Source organism: Rhinatrema bivittatum, chromosome 4 (assembly GCF_901001135.1).
Source record: "Rhinatrema bivittatum chromosome 4, aRhiBiv1.1, whole genome shotgun sequence".
NCBI lineage: Eukaryota > Metazoa > Chordata > Amphibia > Gymnophiona > Rhinatrematidae > Rhinatrema > Rhinatrema bivittatum.
In genome coordinates this window covers 484,985,760-485,007,000 of record NC_042618.1, presented here as the reverse complement: position 1 = coordinate 485,007,000, position 21,241 = coordinate 484,985,760, and the positions used below count along the sequence as shown (strand labels likewise).

General features: G+C 45.1%; 1 protein-coding gene across 1 annotated transcript in view; it reads left to right on the top strand.

Moving 5' to 3' along the window:
• Positions 1 to 4,045: 4,045 nt before the first annotated feature.
• Positions 4,046 to 21,241, top strand: part of UHRF1BP1L (UHRF1 binding protein 1 like) — a 373,911-nt gene continuing 356,715 nt past the window's right edge. The window contains exon 1 of the mRNA XM_029597381.1: positions 4,046 to 4,337. Coding sequence (XP_029453241.1) covers positions 4,294 to 4,337 — 44 coding nt within the window. The 5' untranslated portion in view covers positions 4,046 to 4,293. The remainder of the gene's footprint in view (positions 4,338 to 21,241) is intronic.

Here is a 21,241-nt window from a genome sequence, read left to right as displayed (position 1 = left end):
AACACACTAATACCATGGTTAACTTTATTTTTACAGCAGCCAGGATTGAAATAGCAAGGCGATGGAGATCACCACGACTTCCCTCGTTGTTGGATATTCAACGAAAAGTGGAGCAAATCTATAGACTGGCTGAAATCACAGCTTATCTTCGGCACACTGAGATCCCCTTCAGGAGTACCTGGAGACTGTTTTCTAATTGGAAGAGAAGCCAGGATTTATCAGCGGGAGCCTCGGCACCCTTAGCGTAGGAAGAGTCTTACATGGACAGACCGGCCCTGGAGATGGTGCTGGATGGGACAGGACATTTTTCTTTACTATTACACGCTTTCATTTTTACATGTTATATAACACTCATGTTAAACAGAGAGGGAGGGGGGAGGGAAGAGGGAATTGAATCTTGTATCTATGCACTATAGGTACTTGTTGATGTCTTACTAAGTTCATATGTGACACCGTGCATAAGTGAGTTACTTGACATTTGACAAGGCGTTTGTTGTTACATGTTAAATCTTTATTATGCTGTTCATTATTCTTCCGCAAGTACATAATAAGTTGTGCATTTACATGCAGAATTGACATTTGTAATGTTGCAATATTAAGCAATAAAACATTTCAAATTAAAAAAAAAAAAAAAAAAGATGGTGAGATGGACAGTGAAATGCTAAGAGAAATTAGGGAAGCAAACCAAATTGGTAGTGCAGTAATAATGGGAGACTTCAATTACCCCAATATTGACTGGGTAAATGTATCATCGGTACATGCTAGAGATATAAAGTTCCTGGATGGAATAAATTACATTTTTATGGAGCAATTGGTTCAGGAACCGACGAGAGAGGGAGCAATTTTAGATCTAATTCTCAGTGGAAGACAGGATTTGGTGAGAGAGGTAACGGTGGTGGGGCCGCTTGGCAATAGTGATCATAATATGATCAAATTTGAATTAATCCACAGCTCTCGTGCTAAACTTTGATAAAATGAGAAAAATTGTAAGAAAGGAGCAGCTACAAAGGTAAAAAGTGTGCAAGAGGCTTGGTCATTGTTAAAAAATACCATCCTAGAAGCAATCCAGATATATTCCACACATTAAGAAAGATGGAAAACAGGCAAAACAATTGCCGGCATGGTTAAAAGGGGAGGTGAAAGAAGCTGTTTTAGCCAAAAGATCTTCATTCAAAAATTGGAAGAAGGATCCAACAGAAGAAAATAGGATAATGCATAAACGTTGGCAAGTTAAATGTAAGACATTGATAAGACAGGCTAAGAGAGAATTTGAAAAGAAGTTGACTGTAGAGGCAAAAACTCACAGTAAAAACTTTTTAAAATATATCCGAAGCAGAAAGCCTGTGAGGGCGTCAGTTGGACCGTTAGATGATCGAGGGGTTAAAGGGGCACTTAGAGAAGATAAGGCCATTGCGGAAAGATTAAATGATTTCTTTTCTTCAGTGTTTACTGAAGAGGATGTTGGGGAGGTACCCGTAATGGAGAAGGTTTTCATGGGTAATGATTCAGATGGACTGAATCAAATCACGGTGAACCTAGAAGATGTGGTAGGCCCGATTGATAAACTGAAAAGTAGTAAATCACCTGGACCGGATGGTATACACCCCAGAGTTCTGAAGGAACTAAAAAATGAAATTTCAGACCTATTAGTAAATATTTGTAACTTATCATTAAAATCATCCATTGTACCTGAAGACTGGAGGATAGCAAATGTAACCCCAATATTTAAAAAGAGCTCCAGGGCGATCCGGGAAACTACAGACCAGTGAGCCTGACTTCAGTGCCAGGAAAAATAGTTGAAAGTGTTCTAAACATCAAAATCACAGAACATATAGAAAGACATGGTTTAATGGAACAAAGTCAGCATGGCTTTACCCAGGGCAAGTCTTGCCTCACAAATCTGCTTCACTTTTTTGAAGATGTTAATAAACATGTGGATAAAGATGAACCAGTAGATGTAGTGTACTTGGATTTTCAGAAGGCGTTTGACAAAGTTCCTCATGAGAGGCTTCTAGGAAAAGTAAAAAGTCATGGGATAGGTGGCGATGTCCTTTCGTGGATTGCAAACTGGCTAAAAGACAGGAAACAGAGAGTAGGATTAAATGGACAATTTTCTCAGTGGAAGGGAGTGGGCAGTGGAGTGCCTCAGGGATCTGTATTGGGACCCTTACTTTTCAATATATTTATAAATGATCTGGAAAGGAATACGACGAGTGAGATAATCAAATTTGCAGATGATACAAAATTGTTCAGAGTAGTTAAATCACAAGCAGATTGTGATAAATTGCAGGAAGACCTTGTGAGGCTGGAAAATTGGGCATCGAAATGGCAGATGAAATTTAATATGGATAAGTGGAAGGTGATGGACCAAGAAAGCAGGAGTGTAGGCTATCTAAAAAGGACGTGAGAGCAGCAAAGACGATGAGACGCCAGGTAATGTCCGGTTAGAGATTTTTATTAATGGAGATGTATCTTTTATAAAAAGCTCGACTCAGGCCGAGTTTCACCCACACAATGGGGCTGCCTCAGGGGCTTTAATACACAAATGAACAAAAATGATTAAACAAACAGGACAAACAAAAATAATACAAAGAAAATGCTAAGTTTAGACGTGCTCTATGGGGCATCTAAATTTACATGTATCCTTACGTAGCTAACTCCGAATATTGATAGTCATATAAGTTATACAGATAACTGACTCTGCCCCCGTTCTACCCAGCAAGTGCCAACGTTTTGTGCATGTAACCTTTAGCTGTATACGGGATTTATAAGGCTAAGCGGCAGCCGCTGAATGTAGTGCATATTCAGCAGTTGCTACGTTTGCAAAAGTCCTGCTTATTCGGCAAAATAAGTGCTGAACTGGCTTTGAATATCGGGCCCATAATGTTTTACTTGCAAATAGGAGAAACAGAAAGACCACATTTCTCCATTAAGTGGTCAAAGGTGAGAATTTCCCCACCACCCCAAATATGCTCCATCATCAGAACACCTTTATCTTCCCTTCTAATTAGTTTACCAGATATAATTCCTGGAGAGAATTCCAAATTATGGAGTAGGGCGGACCAGAAAAAATAATCTGGTTGCCCAACTACTTTAGTTTTGCACTGTGTTAATTGTACAAGGAGCCATCTCACCAGTAGGCCTTCATGTGCATTTCGACTGCCACACTAACTAAAGATACAGTAGTGCTCTAACGAACATTAAACAGCATACATCACACGATATTATGCATGGCCCCGACCATGTAGCCTCCACTATTGCAATGTGCTGCTTTGCATGCGTGAATAAAATGCATGCAAAGCAGCTCATTACTAGGAAATTTATTGCAAATATGTTTTTCGCGGCTGACTAAAAAAGTGATCAGCCGCGATAAAACAACAGCTTTTCAAATTTAATTAAATGTAACATTAGAGCACCGGGACCCTAACGCAGATCCCAAGGCTCCCTTACATTTAAAGAGCCGGAAAAAAAATGCAGCGGCAAAAAGAAAAGCTGAGTGGGGGTCAGTGCTGACCCCTGGCTTAACCCAGGGCCGCCACTTGCGATGGCTCCAACTCCTCACATTAAAAAAAAAAGTCTTCATTAATAAAGCAATAAAAAGCCCTCCCCCAATATTAAAGTCATTGGGGTATAGCCCGGGTACCCCTCCCCCCAGGGTTCAGTGGGGGGAACCCTTCCTCTGCCTCCCCCTCAAAGTCATTGGTGCTCAGAGAGCCCCCCCCTGTGAAATGTCTGGTACAGAAGGCAAATTTGGGAGTCGTCGCATGAAGATGAAAATGAGGCGCCCGAGGCCGGCGCCCACATCCCTGCCTGTGGGAGAGGGAGGGAGGGACACGTGGGGGGCTGGGAAGGGAGAGGCTTCCGTCACAGGCAAGCTCCTCCCTCCTGTGCTTGTCAGCAGGGTTCGCCAGGGAGCCAAGCCTTTGTTTCTATGGAAATCCTGCTAGCCCCGCCCCCTCGGCAGAGCTTCAGGTTTCTCTCAGCGCAAATCTTACCTGCTCAGCCCTCCCCTGGCAGTATCGAAGCTCCGCCCCTTACGTCATTTACTAATACGTCATCAGCTCCAGCGGCCGTGTTCTCTTCTCGTGCGCGTTCCTGTCTCCTGGGCCGCGGTCTCAGCGCGCGCCCCAGTCGTTTCACCTGCGCTCTTCGCTGCGCGCCCCCGTCTCTCACGCGGGCTCTGCGCTGCGCGCCTCCGCTGCGCGGTCCGCGGGTGATGGCGGTGTCGTGAGACGGAGGACCGGGAGGAAGGGCGAGCGCGCAGCGGATCCAGCGGCCCGCACAGAGGCTGCCATGGCCGGGCTCATTAAGAAGCAGATCCTGAAGCATCTCTCCAGGTGAGAAACCTGCCCCCTCCGCAGAACCCGGTGGCAGGACCCTCACACTCACACACAGACTCTCATGGGGAAATGAACATACATCAGGGAGTGAGACCTTCACCCCCCCTCACACACACACACACCTCAGGGAGAGACACTCACCCCCTCACACACACACACACACACCAGGGAGAGACACTCACCCCCTCACACTCACACACAGACTCTCATGGGGAAATGAACATACATCAGGGAGTGAGACCTTCACCCCCCCTCACACACACACACACACCTCAGGGAGAGACACTCACCCCCTCACACACACACACACACTCTCATGGGGAAATGAACATACATCAGGGAGTGAGACCTTCACCCCCTCACACACACACACCAGGGAGAGACACTCACCCCCTCACACACACACACCAGGGAGAGACACTCACCCCCTCACACACAGACTCTCATGGGGAAATGAACATACATCAGGGAGTGAGACCTTCACCCCCCCTCACACACACACACACCTCAGGGAGAGACACTCACCCCCTCACACTCATACACAGACTCTCATGGGGAAATGAACATACATCAGGGAGTGAGACCTTCACCCCCCCTAACACACACACACACCTCAGGGAGAGACACTCACCCCCTCACACTCATACACAGACTCTCATGGGGAAATGAACATACATCAGGGAGTGAGACCTTCACCCCCCCTCACACACACACACACCTCAGGGAGAGACACTCACCCCCTCACACACACACACACACACACACACACACCAGGGAGAGACACTCACCCCCTCACACTCACACACAGACTCTCATGGGGAAATGAACATACATCAGGGAGTGAGACCTTCACCCCCCCCTCACACACACACACACCTCAGGGAGAGACACTCACCCCCTCACACTCATACACAGACTCTCATGGGGAAATGAACATACATCAGGGAGTGAGACCTTCACCCCCCCCTCACACACACACACACCTCAGGGAGAGACACTCACCCCCTCACACTCATACACAGACTCTCATGGGGAAATGAACATACATCAGGGAGTGAGACCTTCACCCCCCCTCACACACACACACACACACACACCTCAGGGAGAGACACTCACCCCCTCACACACACACACCAGGGAGAGACACTCACCCCCTCACACACACACACCAGGGAGAGACACTCACCCCCTCACACTCATACACAGACTCTCATGGGGAAATGAACATACATCAGGGAGTGAGACCTTCACCCCCCCTCACACACACACACCAGGGAGAGACACTCACCCCCCCTCACACACACACACCAGGGAGAGACACTCACCCCCTCACACACACACACACCTCAGGGAGAGACACCCCCTCACACACACACACCAGGGAGAGACACTCACCCCCTCACACACACACACCTCAGGGAGAGACACCCCCTCACACACACACACACACACCAGGGAGAGACACTCACCCCCTCACACACTCTCATGGGGAAATGAACATACATCAGGGAGTGAGACCTTCACCCCCTGACACACACACACCAGGGAGAGACACTCACCCCCTGACACACACACACACCAGGGAGAGACACTCACCCCCCCTCACACACACACACCAGGGAGAGACACTCACCCCCCCTCACACACACACACACCTCAGGGAGAGACACCCCCTCACACACACACACACCAGGGAGAGACACTCACCCCCTCACACACACACACCTCAGGGAGAGACACTCACCCCCTCACACACACACACCTCAGGGAGAGACACTCACTCCCTCACACACACACACACACCTCAGGGAGAGACACTCACCCCCACACACACACACCAGGGAGAGACACTCACCCCCTCACACACACACCTCAAGGAGAGACACTCACCCCCTCACACACACACACCTCAGGGAGAGACACTCACCCCCTCACACACACCAGGGAGAGACACTCACCCCCTCACACACACACACACACCAGGGAGAGACACTCAACCCCTCACACACACACCAGGGAGACAAACACACACACACACACACACACACACCAGGGAGAGACACTCACCCCCTCACACACACACACCTCAGGGAGAGACACTCACCCCCTCACACACACACACACACACACACCTCAGGGAGAGACACTCACCCCCTCACACACACACCCCTCAGGGAGAGACACCCCCTCACACACACACACACACACACACCTCAGGGAGAGACACTCACCCCCTCACATACACACACACACCAGGGAGAGACACTCACCCCCTCACACACACACACACCAGGGAGAGACACTCACCCCCTCACACACACCTCAGGGAGAAACACTCACCCCCTCACACACACACCTCAGGGAGAGACACTCACCCCCTCACACACACACACACACACACCTCAGAGAGAGACACTCACCCCCTCACACACCTCAGGGAGAGACACTCACCCCCTCACACACACACACCTCAGGGAGAGACACTCACCCCCTCACACACACACACACACACGGGAGAGACACTCACCCCCTCACACACCTCAGGGAGAGACACTCACCCCCTCACACACACACACACACACACAGGAGAGACACTCAACCCCTTACACACACCCACACACCAGGGAGAGACACTCACCTCCTCACACACACACACACACACACACACACACACCAGGGAGAGACACTCACCCCCTCTCACACACCCCCTCACACACCTCAGGGAGAGACACTCACCCCCTCACACACCTCAGGGAGAGACACTCACCCCCTCACACACACACACACACACACAGGAGAGACACTAAGAACCTAAGAAATTAAGAAAATGCCATACTGGGTCAGACCAAGCATCCTGTTTCCAACAGTGGCCAATCCAGGCCATAAGAACCTGGCAAGTACCCAAAAACTAAGTCTATTCCATGTAACCATTGCTAATGGCAGTGGCTATTCTCTAAGTGAACTTAATAGCAGGTAATGGACTTCTCCTCCAAGAACTTATCCAATCCTTTTTTAAACACAGCTATACTAACTGCACTAACCACATCCTCTGGCAACAAATTCCAGAGTTTAATTGTGCGTTGAGTAAAAAAGAACTTTCTCTGATTAGTTTTAAATGTGCCCCATGCTAACTTCATGGAGTGCCCCCTAGTCTTTCTACTATCCGAAAGAGTAAATAACCGATTCACATCTACCCGTTCTAGACCTCTCATGATTTTAAACACCTCTATCATATCCCCCCTCAGTCGTCTCTTCTCCAAGCTGAAAAGTCCTAACCTCTTTAGTCTTTCCTCATAGGGGAGTTGTTCCATTCCCCTTATCATTTTGGTTGCCCTTCTCTGTACCTTCTCCATCGCAATTATATCTTTTTTGAGATGCGGCGACCAGAATTGTACACAGTATTCAAGGTGCGGTCTCACCATGGAGCGATACAGAGGCATTATGACATTTTCTGTTTTATTCACCATTCCTTTTCTAATAATTCCCAACATTCTGTTTGCTTTTTGACTGCCGCAGCACACTGCACCGACAATTTCAATGTGTTATCCACTATGACACCTAGATCTCTTTCTTGGGTTGTAGCACCTAATATGGAACCCAACATTGTGTAATTATAGCATGGGTTATTTTTCCCTATATGCATCACCTTGCACTTATCCACATTAAATTTCATCTGCCATTTGGATGCCCAATTTTCCAGTCTCACAAGGTCTTCCTGCAATTTATCACAATCTGCTTGTGATTTAACTACTCTGAACAATTTTGTATCATCTGCAAATTTGATTATCTCACTCGTCGTATTTCTTTCCAGATCATTTATAAATATATTGAACAGTAAGGGTCCCAATACAGATCCCTGAGGCACTCCACTGTCCACTCCCTTCCACTGAGAAAATTGCCCATTTAATCCTACTCTCTGTTTCCTGTCTTTAACCAGTTTGTAATCCACGAAAGGACATTGCCACCTATCCCATGACTTTTTACTTTTCCTAGAAGCCTCTCATGAGGAACTTTGTCAAACACCTTCTGAAAATCCAAGTATACTGCATCTACCGGTTCATCTTTATCCACATGTTTATTAACTCCTTCAAAAAAGTGAAGCAGATTTGTGAGGCAAGACTTGCCCTGGGTAAAGCCATGCTGACTTTGTTCCATTAAACCATGTCTTTCTATATGTTCTGTGATTTTGATGTTTAGAACACTTTCAACTATTTTTCCTGGCACTGGTCAGGCTAACCGGTCTGTAGTTTCCCGGATCGCCCCTGGAGCCCTTTTTAAATATTGGGGTTACATTTGCTATCCTCCAGTCTTCAGGTACAATGGATGATTTTAATAATAAGTTACAAATTTTTACTAATATATCTGAAATTTCATTTTTTAGTTCCTTCAGAACTCTGGGGTGTATACCATCCGGTCCAGGTGATTTACTACTCTTCAGTTTGTCAATCAGGCCTACCACATCTTCTAGGTTCACCGTGATTTGATTCAGTCCATCTGAATCATTACCCATGAAAACCTTCTCCATTACGGGTACCTCCCCAACATCCTCTTCAGTAAACACCGAAGCAAAAAAATCATTTAATCTTTCCGCGATGGCCTTATCTTCTCTAAGTGCCCCTTTAACCCCTCGGTCCAACTGACTCCCTCACAGGCTTTCTGCTTCGGATATATTTAAAAAAGTTTTTACTGTGAGTTTTTGCCTCTACAGCCAACTTCTTTTCAAATTCTCTCTTAGCCTGTCTTATCAATGTCTTACATTTAACTTGCCAATGTTTATGCTTTATCCTATTTTCTTCTGTTGGATCCTTCTTCCAATTTTTGAATGAAGATCTTTTGGCTAAAATAGCTTCTTTCACCTCCCCTTTTAACCATGCCGGTAATCGTTTTGCCTTCTTTCCACCTTTCTTAATGTGTGGAATACATCTGGACTGTGCTTCTAGGATGGTATTTTTTAACAATGACCACAACTCTTGGACATTTTTTACTTTTGTAGCTGCTCCTTTCAGTTTTTTTCTAACAATTTTTCTCATTTTATCAAAGTTTCCCTTTTGAAAGTTTATCACGAGAGCTGTGGATTTGCACACTGTTCCTCTTCCAGTCATTAAATCAAATTTGATCATATTATGATCACTATTGCCAAGCGGCCCCACCACCGTTACCTCTCTCACCAAGTCCTGTGCTCCACTGAGAATTAAATCTAAAAATGCTCCCTCTCTCGTCGGTTCCTGAACCAATTGCTCCATAAAGCTATCATTTATTCCATCCAGGAACGTTATCTCTCTAGCGTGACCCGATGATACATTTACCCAGTCTATATTGGGGTAATTGAAGTCTCCCATTATTACTGCACTACCAATTTGGTTTGCTTTCCTAATTTCTCTTAGCATTTCACTGTCCGTCTCACCATCTTGACCAGGTGGACGGTAGTACACCCCTATCACTGTAGTCTTCCCTGATACACAAGGGATTTCTACCCATAAAGATTCAATTTTGTATTTAGTCTCATGCAGGATGTTTATCCTGTTGGACTCTATGCCATCCCGGACATAAAGCGTCACACCTCCTCCCGACTGCTCCTCTCTGTCATTGCGATATAATTTGTACCCTGGTATAGCACTGTCCCATTGGTTGTCCTTCTTCCACCATGTCTCTGAGATGCCAATTAAGTCTATGTGATCATTCACTGCTATACATTCTAATTCTCCCATCTTACTTCTTAGACTTCTGGCATTAGCATACAAACATTTCAAAGTTTGTTTTTTGTTTGTATTTTCATTCTGCCTTTTAATTGATAGGGATAAGTTAGAATTTTTTAGCTCAGGTGAGTTTTTAGTTACAGGCACTTGGACTACTTTTCTAATTATTGGAACCTCACTGTCGGGATGCCCTAATTCTAATGCATCATTAGTATCCTTTAAAGATACCTCTCTCCGAACCATGCGCTGCTGAGCGACTGTCGGCTTTCCCCTTTGTTCTAGTTTAAAAGCTGCTCTATCTCCTTTTTAAAGGTTAGCGCCAGCAGTCTGGTTCCACCCTGGTTAAGGTGCAGCCCATCCCTTCGGAAGAGACTCCCCCTTCCCCAAAAGGTTCCCCAGTTCCTAACAAAACTGAATCCTTCTTCCTTGCACCATCATCTCATCCACGCATTGAGACTCCGGAGCTCTGCCTGCCTCTGGGGACCTGCACGTGGAACAGGGAGCATTTCAGAGAAAGCTACCCTGGAGGTTCTCACCCCCTCACACAAACACACAAACACACACACACACACACACACACACACACACACACACACACACCAGGGAGAGAGACCATCACCCCCTCACACATACCCCCCCCCCCCACACACCAGGGAGAGACACTCATGCCCTCACACACACACACACACCAGGCAGACACACTCACCCCCTCACACACACACACACACACCAGGGAGAGACACTCACCCCCTCACACACCCCCTCGCACACACACACAGCAGGGAGAGACACTCATCCCCTCACACACACACCAGGGAGAGACACTCACCCTCTCTCTCACACACACACACACCAGGGAAAGACACTCACCCCCTCACACACACACACACACACACACACACACATACACACCAAGGAGAGAGACCTTTACCCACCTCACACACACACACACACACACACACACACACCAAGGAGAGAGACCTTTACCCACCTCACACACATACACCAAGGAGAGAAACCTTTACCTCCTCTCACACACACACACACACACACACACCAGGGAGAGACACCCACCCCCTCACACACACATACCAGGGAGAGACACTCACCCCGTCACACATACACACACACCAGGGAGAGACACCCCCTCACACACACACACACACACACACACCAAGGAGAGACACTCAACCCCTCACACACCAAGGAGAGAGATCCTTATCCCCTCACACATACCCCAGGGAGATACACCCCCTCACACACCAAGGAGAGAGACCCTTACCCCCTCACACACACCCCAGGGGGAGACTCTCACCCCCTCACACACACACACACACCAGGGAGAGACACTTACCCTCTCTCTCACACACACACACACCAGGGAGAGACACTCACCCCCTCACACACCCCCTCACACACACACACACACATACACACCAAGGAGAGAGACCTTTACCCACCTCACACACACACACACACACACACACACACATACCAAGGAGAGAGACCTTTACCCACCTCACACACATACACCAAGGAGAGAAACCTTTACCTCCTCTCACACACACACACACACCAGGGAGAGACACCCACCCCCTCACACACACATACCAGGGAGAGACACTCACCCTGTCACACATACACACACACCAGGGAGAGACACCCCCTCACACACACACACACACACACACACACACACACACACCAAGGAGAGACACTCAACCCCTCACACACCAAGGAGAGAGATCCTTATCCCCTCACATACACACCAGGGAGAGACACTCACCCCCTCACAGATCTGTATGCGTATGCACAGTTCAGAGATGCAGAGGGAATGAGACATGGAAAGGCTTGTTCTGAATTGGAAAAGTATATAAGTATGTGGGGAAGTGACAAATGCCGTACTGTGCCCTAGGACTATTATGCACCGTGGGTCTAACTCCCAGGGCAAGTTTCATAAACACCCCAAAGCTCATGTTCCTGTGAGGAGGGGCTGTGCCCCATTCTGCTTCCCCGGCTGAGCTGCATTTGGGGCAGCTGTCTTGACACCACTGGTGAAATGCTTATTGGGATGAATATAAAACCAGTTTTGCAATCAGGGTAAGTCAGATCAAAGTCTAAAACTGGCTGGTGCAGTGAGCTGGGGAGAGGACAGCAGGGATTTGCCTGAAGAGAGGGAGGAACTGAAGCTGAACGTAGCAGTCCAAAGTTTTCAGTGGTTTATGAGGCCTTTCCTGCGCTTGTGCTTAATGCTGGAGGGTGGAATAGACTGAACTCTGAAACAGACTGAGGCCTGCAATATTGCCACCAAATGTCTGACCCGATTGTGGATGCTATGCCAGTGATTGCTTGGACTAATATCACATTAGAGTAACCTGACTGAGAAGTTAATGCAATGCATTAGCTGTGACAGAATCACAACAATTTCTTTTTCAATTTAATATCCTGCCTTTCCCGCCGCTCGGGATGAATACAAAACATAAGACTAGTACTAATCTGAGGAGATGAACATCATTGTAGTTTTTCAGTAAGAGGTAATGCATCTTTCAAAGAATGGATTTTATTTTCCAAGGGTTAGCACGGGGCATCCCATAATGCTGTAGAAATTGTGTAGACAGATGGACTCAGGACCAGTGGGTTATGCTCCCCTGCCGACAGATGGAGACGGAGGAAGCTGACATTGCAGTTTATATACTCCTGCAGTGACTACAGCCTGCCAGTATTCTCTGTCTCCAGGAAATGGTGGATGTGCAACTCCCTATGGGGATTGCTTCAGATTTTGGAAGGAGAATCTTAAATTCCATGAGGAAAAGCCCCGTGCTCCTGCGGTGATACCAGATGTCCCTCCCCCAGTTGAGAATTCCTGAGGTGATTTCCGTGGTCCCTCACATGTGGGCCTTGGTCTGGTAGCTGGATTTCCTGGCGTGCACTTAGCTGATTGTACATCTTAAAGGCAGTGGGTACAGGAGCATGGCGATGATGGCAGATACCCTTTCCCCCTGCAGCTGAAGACCGTCTCTGTACTCAGCCGGTAAGCACTGAGCTCCGGTAAGTTAAAAAAAAAAGAGTGGAAGATGTTTTTACTTTCCAAAACAGAGACAGACTTCTTCTCCGTGCTAGGTGTGTCGTTCTGATGACGTTCCCACGCCTGTTGGGGTTAGGGGAACTGGCAGCCTGGTGCGTTGAGCGGCTCCTGGTGGGCTAGGCCCCGCAGTTTAGGCTTCTTGCCTGCACACTGTCTGGTAAGCCATGGCAGCGACATTTTTCACATGCTTCTGTGCGTGTTTTCTGCCCTCTACAGGGCATTGGTGTGCGCAGTATGTTGGCTCTGCGTATGCGCTGTGTGCTCAGTTTTGGGTGTGCCTTTTGCATGCACAACTTTTTATGCTGATAATACGTGCAAGGCTTCGCACACAAGTTGTGCATGTGGCTTGAGCAGCACTTATTTTATACGGGTGCCTAATTTTTGTGCACATAAATTTTTGAGCACAAGCCATTTGGATACACATTCACCGCCACTATGGCGCCGGTGAACAAGAATACCAAGCGCCTTTCTCTCTGTGTTGCCTGTCGTATCCGGGCTTCTCAGCCTGACATGGCTTCTAACCTGTCTCAGCACTGTTTGGACACTCAGGGAGAATTGTCTTCCTCTGATTTTGCTAAGCTAGGGTCCTCCTATCCTGATGATGGTTTTGTTATGGCTTTGTTTGGAGGTTCATCAGACCTTGGAACCCCCTTGACTGACTTCTCCGCAACAGATGGCAGTTCAGTGGGCCCCGCTCCACAGAATTTGCAGAAGCTGGGTGTTCCTGGTATAGATTCCATGTCTGAACCAAAGAAGAGTCCCATTTTGGTTTCCTTGTGTAAAGCCTCTTGTTTTTCCCTGTTATGGATGCCATTCATGAATTGATTGATCTTGAATGGGACGCCCCGGAGGCAAATTTCAAAGGGGATCAGACACTGGAAGGCCTGTTCCCCCTGGATCCAGCTGTGAGAGAGTGTTTACGTCTTCCCAAAATGGATGCGCTGGTCTGTGCCGTCTCTAAGCGGACGATTATCCCCATGGAGGGAGGATTGAGTCTATCCTTAATCAAGCCTTTGAAGCGGTGGCAATGACTTTACAGATTGCTTCCTGTTGCACTCTTGTGGCCCATTCTTGTCTGCTTCTCTCTCAGGAAATTGATGATTCTGGGGTGAATTCCAGAGCAGTTATGGAACCCGCTACTGCCTTTCTGGAAGATGCGCGCTGTGATTTGGTCGGTACCTCTGCCAGAGGAGTGGCTTCGGTGGTAGCGGCCAGGCGTCAACTATGGTTGCGAAATTGGTTAGCTGATGCGGCCTTCAAAGCTAATCTTACGAAAATGTCTTTTAAAGGCTCGCTCTTGTTGGGAACAAGTTGGAGAAACTGGCCAGTAAGTGGGGCTGAGTCTCCAGTTCCCCGGTTGCCGGAGGATAAGATGTATTGCAGCGCCCCTCTGCTATGAGGAGTTGTTTCCGGGGCTCCCTACAGAGGGTTGATCTTTCAGAGGACTCGGCCTTTCGATATGTCTCAGTCTTTTCATCCCAGACAGCCCAGGAAAGGAGCAGGCTCTGGTTGCAGTTTCCCAATTTGCCTCTTCTATTTTAGGTAACTAACATGATTTGAATTGTTCCATATCAACAGTGGAGTGCTTCATCTTTCTTTTTAATATATTTAATTTCCTCTTTTTCCACCTTTTAATCATTGAAAAATAGATCAAATAATCTGATTATACTACTACTTCTCTTATAATACTTGCTATTGTTTGTGCCACCTCTTGGCCACATAATAACAAATCTAATGTATGTCTTGCCTTATGAGTTTTTCCCCTTAATGAGTTGATCATGTGAACCCCAATATTTAAAAAGGGCTCCAGGGGCGATCCAGGAAACTACAGACCGGTTAGCCTGACTTCAGTGCCAGGAAAAATAGTGGAAAGTGTTCTAAACATCAAAATCACAGAACATATAGAAAGACATGGTTTAATGGAACAAAGTCAGCATGGCTTTACCCAGGGCAAGTCTTGCCTCACAAATCTGCTTCACTTTTTTGAAGGAGTTAATAAACATGTGGATAAAGGTGAACCTGTAGATATAGTATACTTGGATTTTCAGAAGGTGTTTGACAAAGTTCCTCATGAGAGGCTTCTAGGAAAAGTAAAAAGTCATGGGATAGGTGGCGATGTCCTTTCGTGGAAACAGAGAGTAGGATTAAATGGACAATTTTCTCAGTGGAAGGGAGTGGACAGTGGAGTGCCTCAGGGATCTGTATAGGGACCCTTACTTTTCAATATATTTATAAATGATCTGGAAAGAAATACGACGAGTGAGATAATCAAATTTGCAGATGACACAAAATTGTTCAGAGTAGTTAAATCACAAGCAGATTGTGATAAATTGCAGGAAGACCTTGTGAGACTGGAAAATTGGGCATCCAAATGGCAGATGAAATTTAATGTGGATAAGTGCAAGGTGATGCATATAGGGAAAAATAACCCATGCTATAATTACACAATGTTGGGTTCCATATTAGGTGCTATAACCCAAGAAAGAGATCTAGGTGTCATAGTGGATAACACATTGAAATCGTCGGTACAGTGTGCTGCGGCAGTCAAAAAAGCAAACAGAATGTTGGGAATTATTAGAAAGGGAATGGTGAATAAAACGGAAAATGTCATAATGCCTCTGTATCGCTCCATGGTGAGACTGCACCTTGAATACTGTGTACAATTCTGGTTGCCGCATCTCAAAAAAGATATAATTGCGATGGAGAAGGTACAGAGAAGTGCTACCAAAATGATAAGGGGAATGGAACAACTCCCCTATGAGGAAAGACTAAAGAGGTTAGGACTTTTCAGCTTGGAGAAGAGACGACTGAGGGGGGATATGATAGAGGTGTTTAAAATCATGAGAGGTCTAGAACGGGTAGATGTGAATTGGTTATTTACTCTTTCGGATAGTAGAAAGACTAGGGGGCACTCCATGAAGTTAGCATGGGGCACATTTAAAACTAATCGGAGAAAGTTCTTTTTTACTCAACGCACAATTAGACTCTGGAATTTGTTGCCGGAGGATGTGGTTAGTGCAGTTAATATAGCTGTGTTTAAAAAAGGATTGGATAAGTTCTTGGAGGAGAAGTCCATTACCTGCTATTAAGTTCACTTAGAGAATAGCCACTGCTATTAGCAATGGTTACATGGAATAGACTTAGTTTTTGGGTACTTGCCAGGTTCTTATGGCCTGGATTGGCCACTGTTGGAAACAGGATGCTGGGCTTAATGGACCCTTGGTCTGACCCAGTATGGCATTTTCTTATGTTCTTATGTTCTTATGAAATAACTGACAATACTGAGAGAAATTTTTGCATCCCAATGAATGAGCAATCATCAAAATGTAAATTAGATTTAAAAATCTCAATTGTGGGCAATTTTAAAGGATAATACGCTGCATAAAGAATCCATTGATTTACTTTAATATGGCTACAATAGGAAAATCTATTTCCAGAGCTATTCGTTCAAGCCTTATAGATTTGTTTTTTAAATTACTGCACCTCCACCTTGCTTCTTTTTTTTATAATTTATGTTTTATTGCTTTTATAGTATAGTAACATAGAAAACAGTAATATACAAGCAGGTCTAAACATTAACCAAAACATTGATCCTCAATCCTCCCCTAGTTTACCCATCCCTTCCCCCCCCCCCCCCCCCCCCCACCATGCGCTCACTAATGCGAAACTATAATAAAGACTCTGATTGTCCCGAGTATGGAGTAGTCAGCGACTACAACAGTAGAAATATCCTAAGCATATCGGCCTAGGAGTTTACTGGGATGACGTAACAATCACTTTTTCCCATTGCAGGTACGGGGTCCATGTTGCCGTAAATACAGGTATCGAATGGTGTAATTCTGCCGTAATGGCTGCCATTCTGCAATCCTGGTGAACTCTTTGTTGAATTGTGCTCAGCGATGGAGTGTCAGTTTGTTTCCAGTGTCTGGCAATGTTCATCCTAGTTGCATTAAAAACTTGTTGACAAAATTGAGTCTGTGATTTATCCAAGGCTTTGTGTGGGTGATTCACTAGCATAAATCCTGGATCTAAAAGGCCTTGTAATTGTAAGAGTCCTTCGAGCCTCATCGCCACTGCTTTCCACAAGTTATGTACAGATTCACAAGACCACCACATATGAAAGAACATCCCTATATGCTCACACTTGCGCCAACATGAGTCGCTGATACTAGGGCAGCGACGATGTAGTGTATACGGGGTAAGGTTCCAACGGGTCAGCAACTTATAACAATTCTCTTGCATATTGGCAGAAATTGAGCTCTTCCTGACTGCTGTATATATCTGAGTCCAATCCTCCACCGACAATGGATAACCCAAATCCGTGTCCCACGCTTTAGTGTGCAGGAAGGGGGGAGGGTCAGGGCCCAGCAATATAGCATAGAGTTTGGATACCATACCTCTTTTTTTGTCTATGTCTTCACAATAATGTTCTAGTAAAGTCTTTCCCTGTCTAAGGGAAGACAGTATTCTCCACCTTGCTTCTGATGGCGCGCTTGTTGAAAATATGAAAACCCTAATGGACAAGCATTATTTAATAAAATATAAAATTCATAATCCCAGGACTCTTATACACAAAATATCCAATTTATGGCATTGAATTATAATCTACTAAGTACTCCCCCTTATTCCTCATTAATCGGGCTTTGATATAACCAATATTTAACTGTCCTCTCAAACTAACCAGATTCTCAGGGACTATATAATTTGCTACAGGAGTTAAATGTAAGTTCCGAAATAAAGAAAATAACAAAAGGTAGGGCCTTCTAAGGGGTCGGGAAAGAGGAGAACAGGGAGGGAGGGTAGGTAGGTGGGTAGGAAAGTTCCCTCCCAGTCCGCTCCTTAATTGGAGTGGACTGGGAGGGAACTGGGGGAGGCCCGATCTAGTCGCCGCGCGTAAACAGGACAAATCTGCCACCAGGTGCACGCCGGCCCGGATTTTATAACATGCATGTGCCGGTGCACGCATGTTATAAAATTGCACGTCCTTGTGCGAGCGCCTGGTAGCATGCGCACATGGAGGTATACACATATTTTTTTGAAATCTACCCTTAAGGAACTTTTATGGTCTGATCACTATGTTACGACCTTCTTGGTCTTATCCTCTAATAAACCTGTAAAAGGAGTATTGAGCAAGTGAATAGCTCATCCTAAAGTAGATACAAAAAATTGCTGCAATGTTGGAAGGAAACTATGGGATCCCAGAATTTGGAAATTGATTCCACGGATGTTTTAGTGGAAAAGTGGAATTCAAGTGCATCATATGTATGTAATACTTTGGCTCCAAACTCTGAGAAGTGGATTAATGTTAGACCCAGGCTAGCAGTCTGGTTTTCTTTTTTTTTTTTTCTTTTCTATTTATTCAATTTTACAATAATTTCAAGAACCACATGAATTGAAAAATACATACTTTGCAGCTTTCAACAACAAAAGAAGAGAAGTAACAATTAGGACAAATATTTCTCCTGTAAAATTAAATATTACACTAAATTTTAGGAAAAAGGAAAAATCAGCTACAGAGCATATAAATCAAGCCCTCAAACAAGGGTCCAATAATGTACACAATCTCAGGAAATATTACAAAAAAAAAAAGAGGAAATTAAGATAAAGGGGTAGCAGTACAATTTTTTGATAGACAAGTTACACTTTTAGACGTGCACATTCAATTTACACAAGTAGAGGACACCACTTTATCCTTCTTACTAGTTATAAAGGAAATTAATTGAGAGGGTTGAAGAAAAATATAGGAATTGCCCTGAAATTTAATCAGGCATTTACAGGGAAATTTCAACAAAAATAACCCTCCCAATTCCAAAATCTGAGGTTTCAGAAGAAGGAATTGTTGTTGTCTCCTTTGCGTCGCTCTCGCAAGATCGGGGAAAATCTGGAGTCTACAGCCAAGAAAAGATTCAGTACGATGGGAGAAATATTTTTTAAAAATCCACTCCCTATCGGATTCCATCAGAAATACCACAATTAAAGTGGATGGTATAGCAGTACTCTCATCAGACTGCTCAAGAATTGCAGATATATCCAACTTAGGAGTTTCTCTGGATTGCAAAATCTGAAAATTGTCAGAGTCAATTCCAGTTTTTTTCCATCGGCGGGGTAAAGTATACTTTTGAGACTATTGGAAGAGTTTCTTCTGTTATTTTTAAAATTTCCATCATGTATCTTCGCCAAAGTTCCTTAGGAGTCAGATAGGATACCTTAGGAAAGTTTATACATCTCAAGTTTCTTGCCCTCGCCTGATTTTCCAAATTCTCTATTCTCTGCTGAATAACTTGATTTTCCTTGATAATATTACATTGTATATCCTTGAAACTTTCCAGTTTTACCTCCAAAGGTTGTAAATTTTGAGTATTTTCTGCCACTTCCTTTTCAATAGTTGCCATTCTCACTTCCAGCCTTCCCACTTTATTAACTGTGGTTATTATTTGGCGAGATATATTATTGTTAGTCTCTCTTATTGCTTCCCATATAGACTCAAGGGTAAACTTTAACGGTCTTACCAGCTCACAGGTTAACCCGATTCCTTCTGAGTCTGCAGAGGTTTGTTCTGGCGTCTCCCTTCCTTGCAATTGCTGTGCCGCTTCAACTACTTCCAACTCCCGGTCCAGTTGGTTTTGCGCTAAGACTGTTCCCCCCGTCAACTCGTGCTCCGGAGAAGTCTCCCGGGAGGCACTCATCTCCAGAGCCTCCGGTTCCTCCCGAATTACGGCGGTTTGTCTCTGCGCTGGATTCTCGGGGGGATGTCTATCTTCTGGCAAAGATAGAATTATTTGCTCAGGGACGACTTCGGACTCTTCCTCCCTCCGAACGTCGTCTAGCGAGCTCATCGCCGGGCACTCTGCTTCCCGGTGCAGATGAGCGTCCATTGGACCAATGACCGCTGGAGTCGAGGAGGGCTCCAGAGCTGACTGCTCCCTCGCTCTCTTTTTGCGGCCGGAATGTGGCATCAGGAAAACTTTTGAGGTAAACTGAAGAGAGACGCTCATATGCGTCTTACCTCGGCGCCATCTTGGACCCAGCAGTCTGGTTTTCTGATGCCATATGGGAAGCATGAAAAGAGTTGTGAAAGGCAAAGAACTGGAGAAAGCTTCTGACTAATGCCTCGAAGCAAGAATATCGAGGTTTATTATTGAAATACAGAAAATCATATCTATTAGCTAAGCGGTCATATTTTACTCAGTCACTAGCTAATAATTGCCCCTTAGAACTGCATTCTGTTGTGAAGAATCTAACTTAAAAACCAAAAATACTGGAACAAGACATCTCAGATTGTGAGCAATTTGCAGATTATTTTCACGAGAAGATTGCTAGCCTGCAGAAATAGTTGGGAATAACTGGATTGGGTTATTTAGGTATCAGTACAGATGTGACTGTTGCTAAATGGTGAACCTTCTCCTCTTTATCATTGAAGGATGTTATCTCTGTAATAGCCACTTTGAAGAGCACAGCTTCTCCATTGGACCCATGCCCTTTCTATTTAAGAAAAAATTTGAAAGATCTCTCATTTAAAATAAAGTAAATCATAACCTGCCCATTAGGAGATGGGAGTGTTCCTGGTTTTTTGAAATTAGCCACTGTTAGGCCAATACAGAAAGACAATACTTTGTCAGTTAACTGTTCCAATAATTAATTATACAATCAACTATTCTCCACGCATATCCAAGATTCTGTGCGAGGAATGGCGGTGAAATGTAAACAACAAAGATGTAAACCACTTAACCTCTCATTTTTATATGGAAATTAAGGGCTTAAATTAACAAATTACCATCGTTATCTATGCCACATGTCCTAGCGATGTAAAACCCGACACAGGACCGTGTTTCGGATAATATGGCCTTCTTCAAAGGGCTGATTTAAAGCGTCTGCAAAAACCAATATATAGTAGGAACATAAAAGTAATTAGCAAAATTAACATGTAAGGAGCAAACAAACGTACTTAATGTCAGCATTCTCCTAAATGTGTCGGCATCAGTTTCTGGTAATACAACTATATCTGAAATCTGCAGCTGTAGGGATGGGCCTGGATCGGCTGATAAAATGACATAATTGGTTCTGTCAGATAAATGTGATAGGACTGTGTTTACATACTGATCCCTATTCTGTAAAACCTC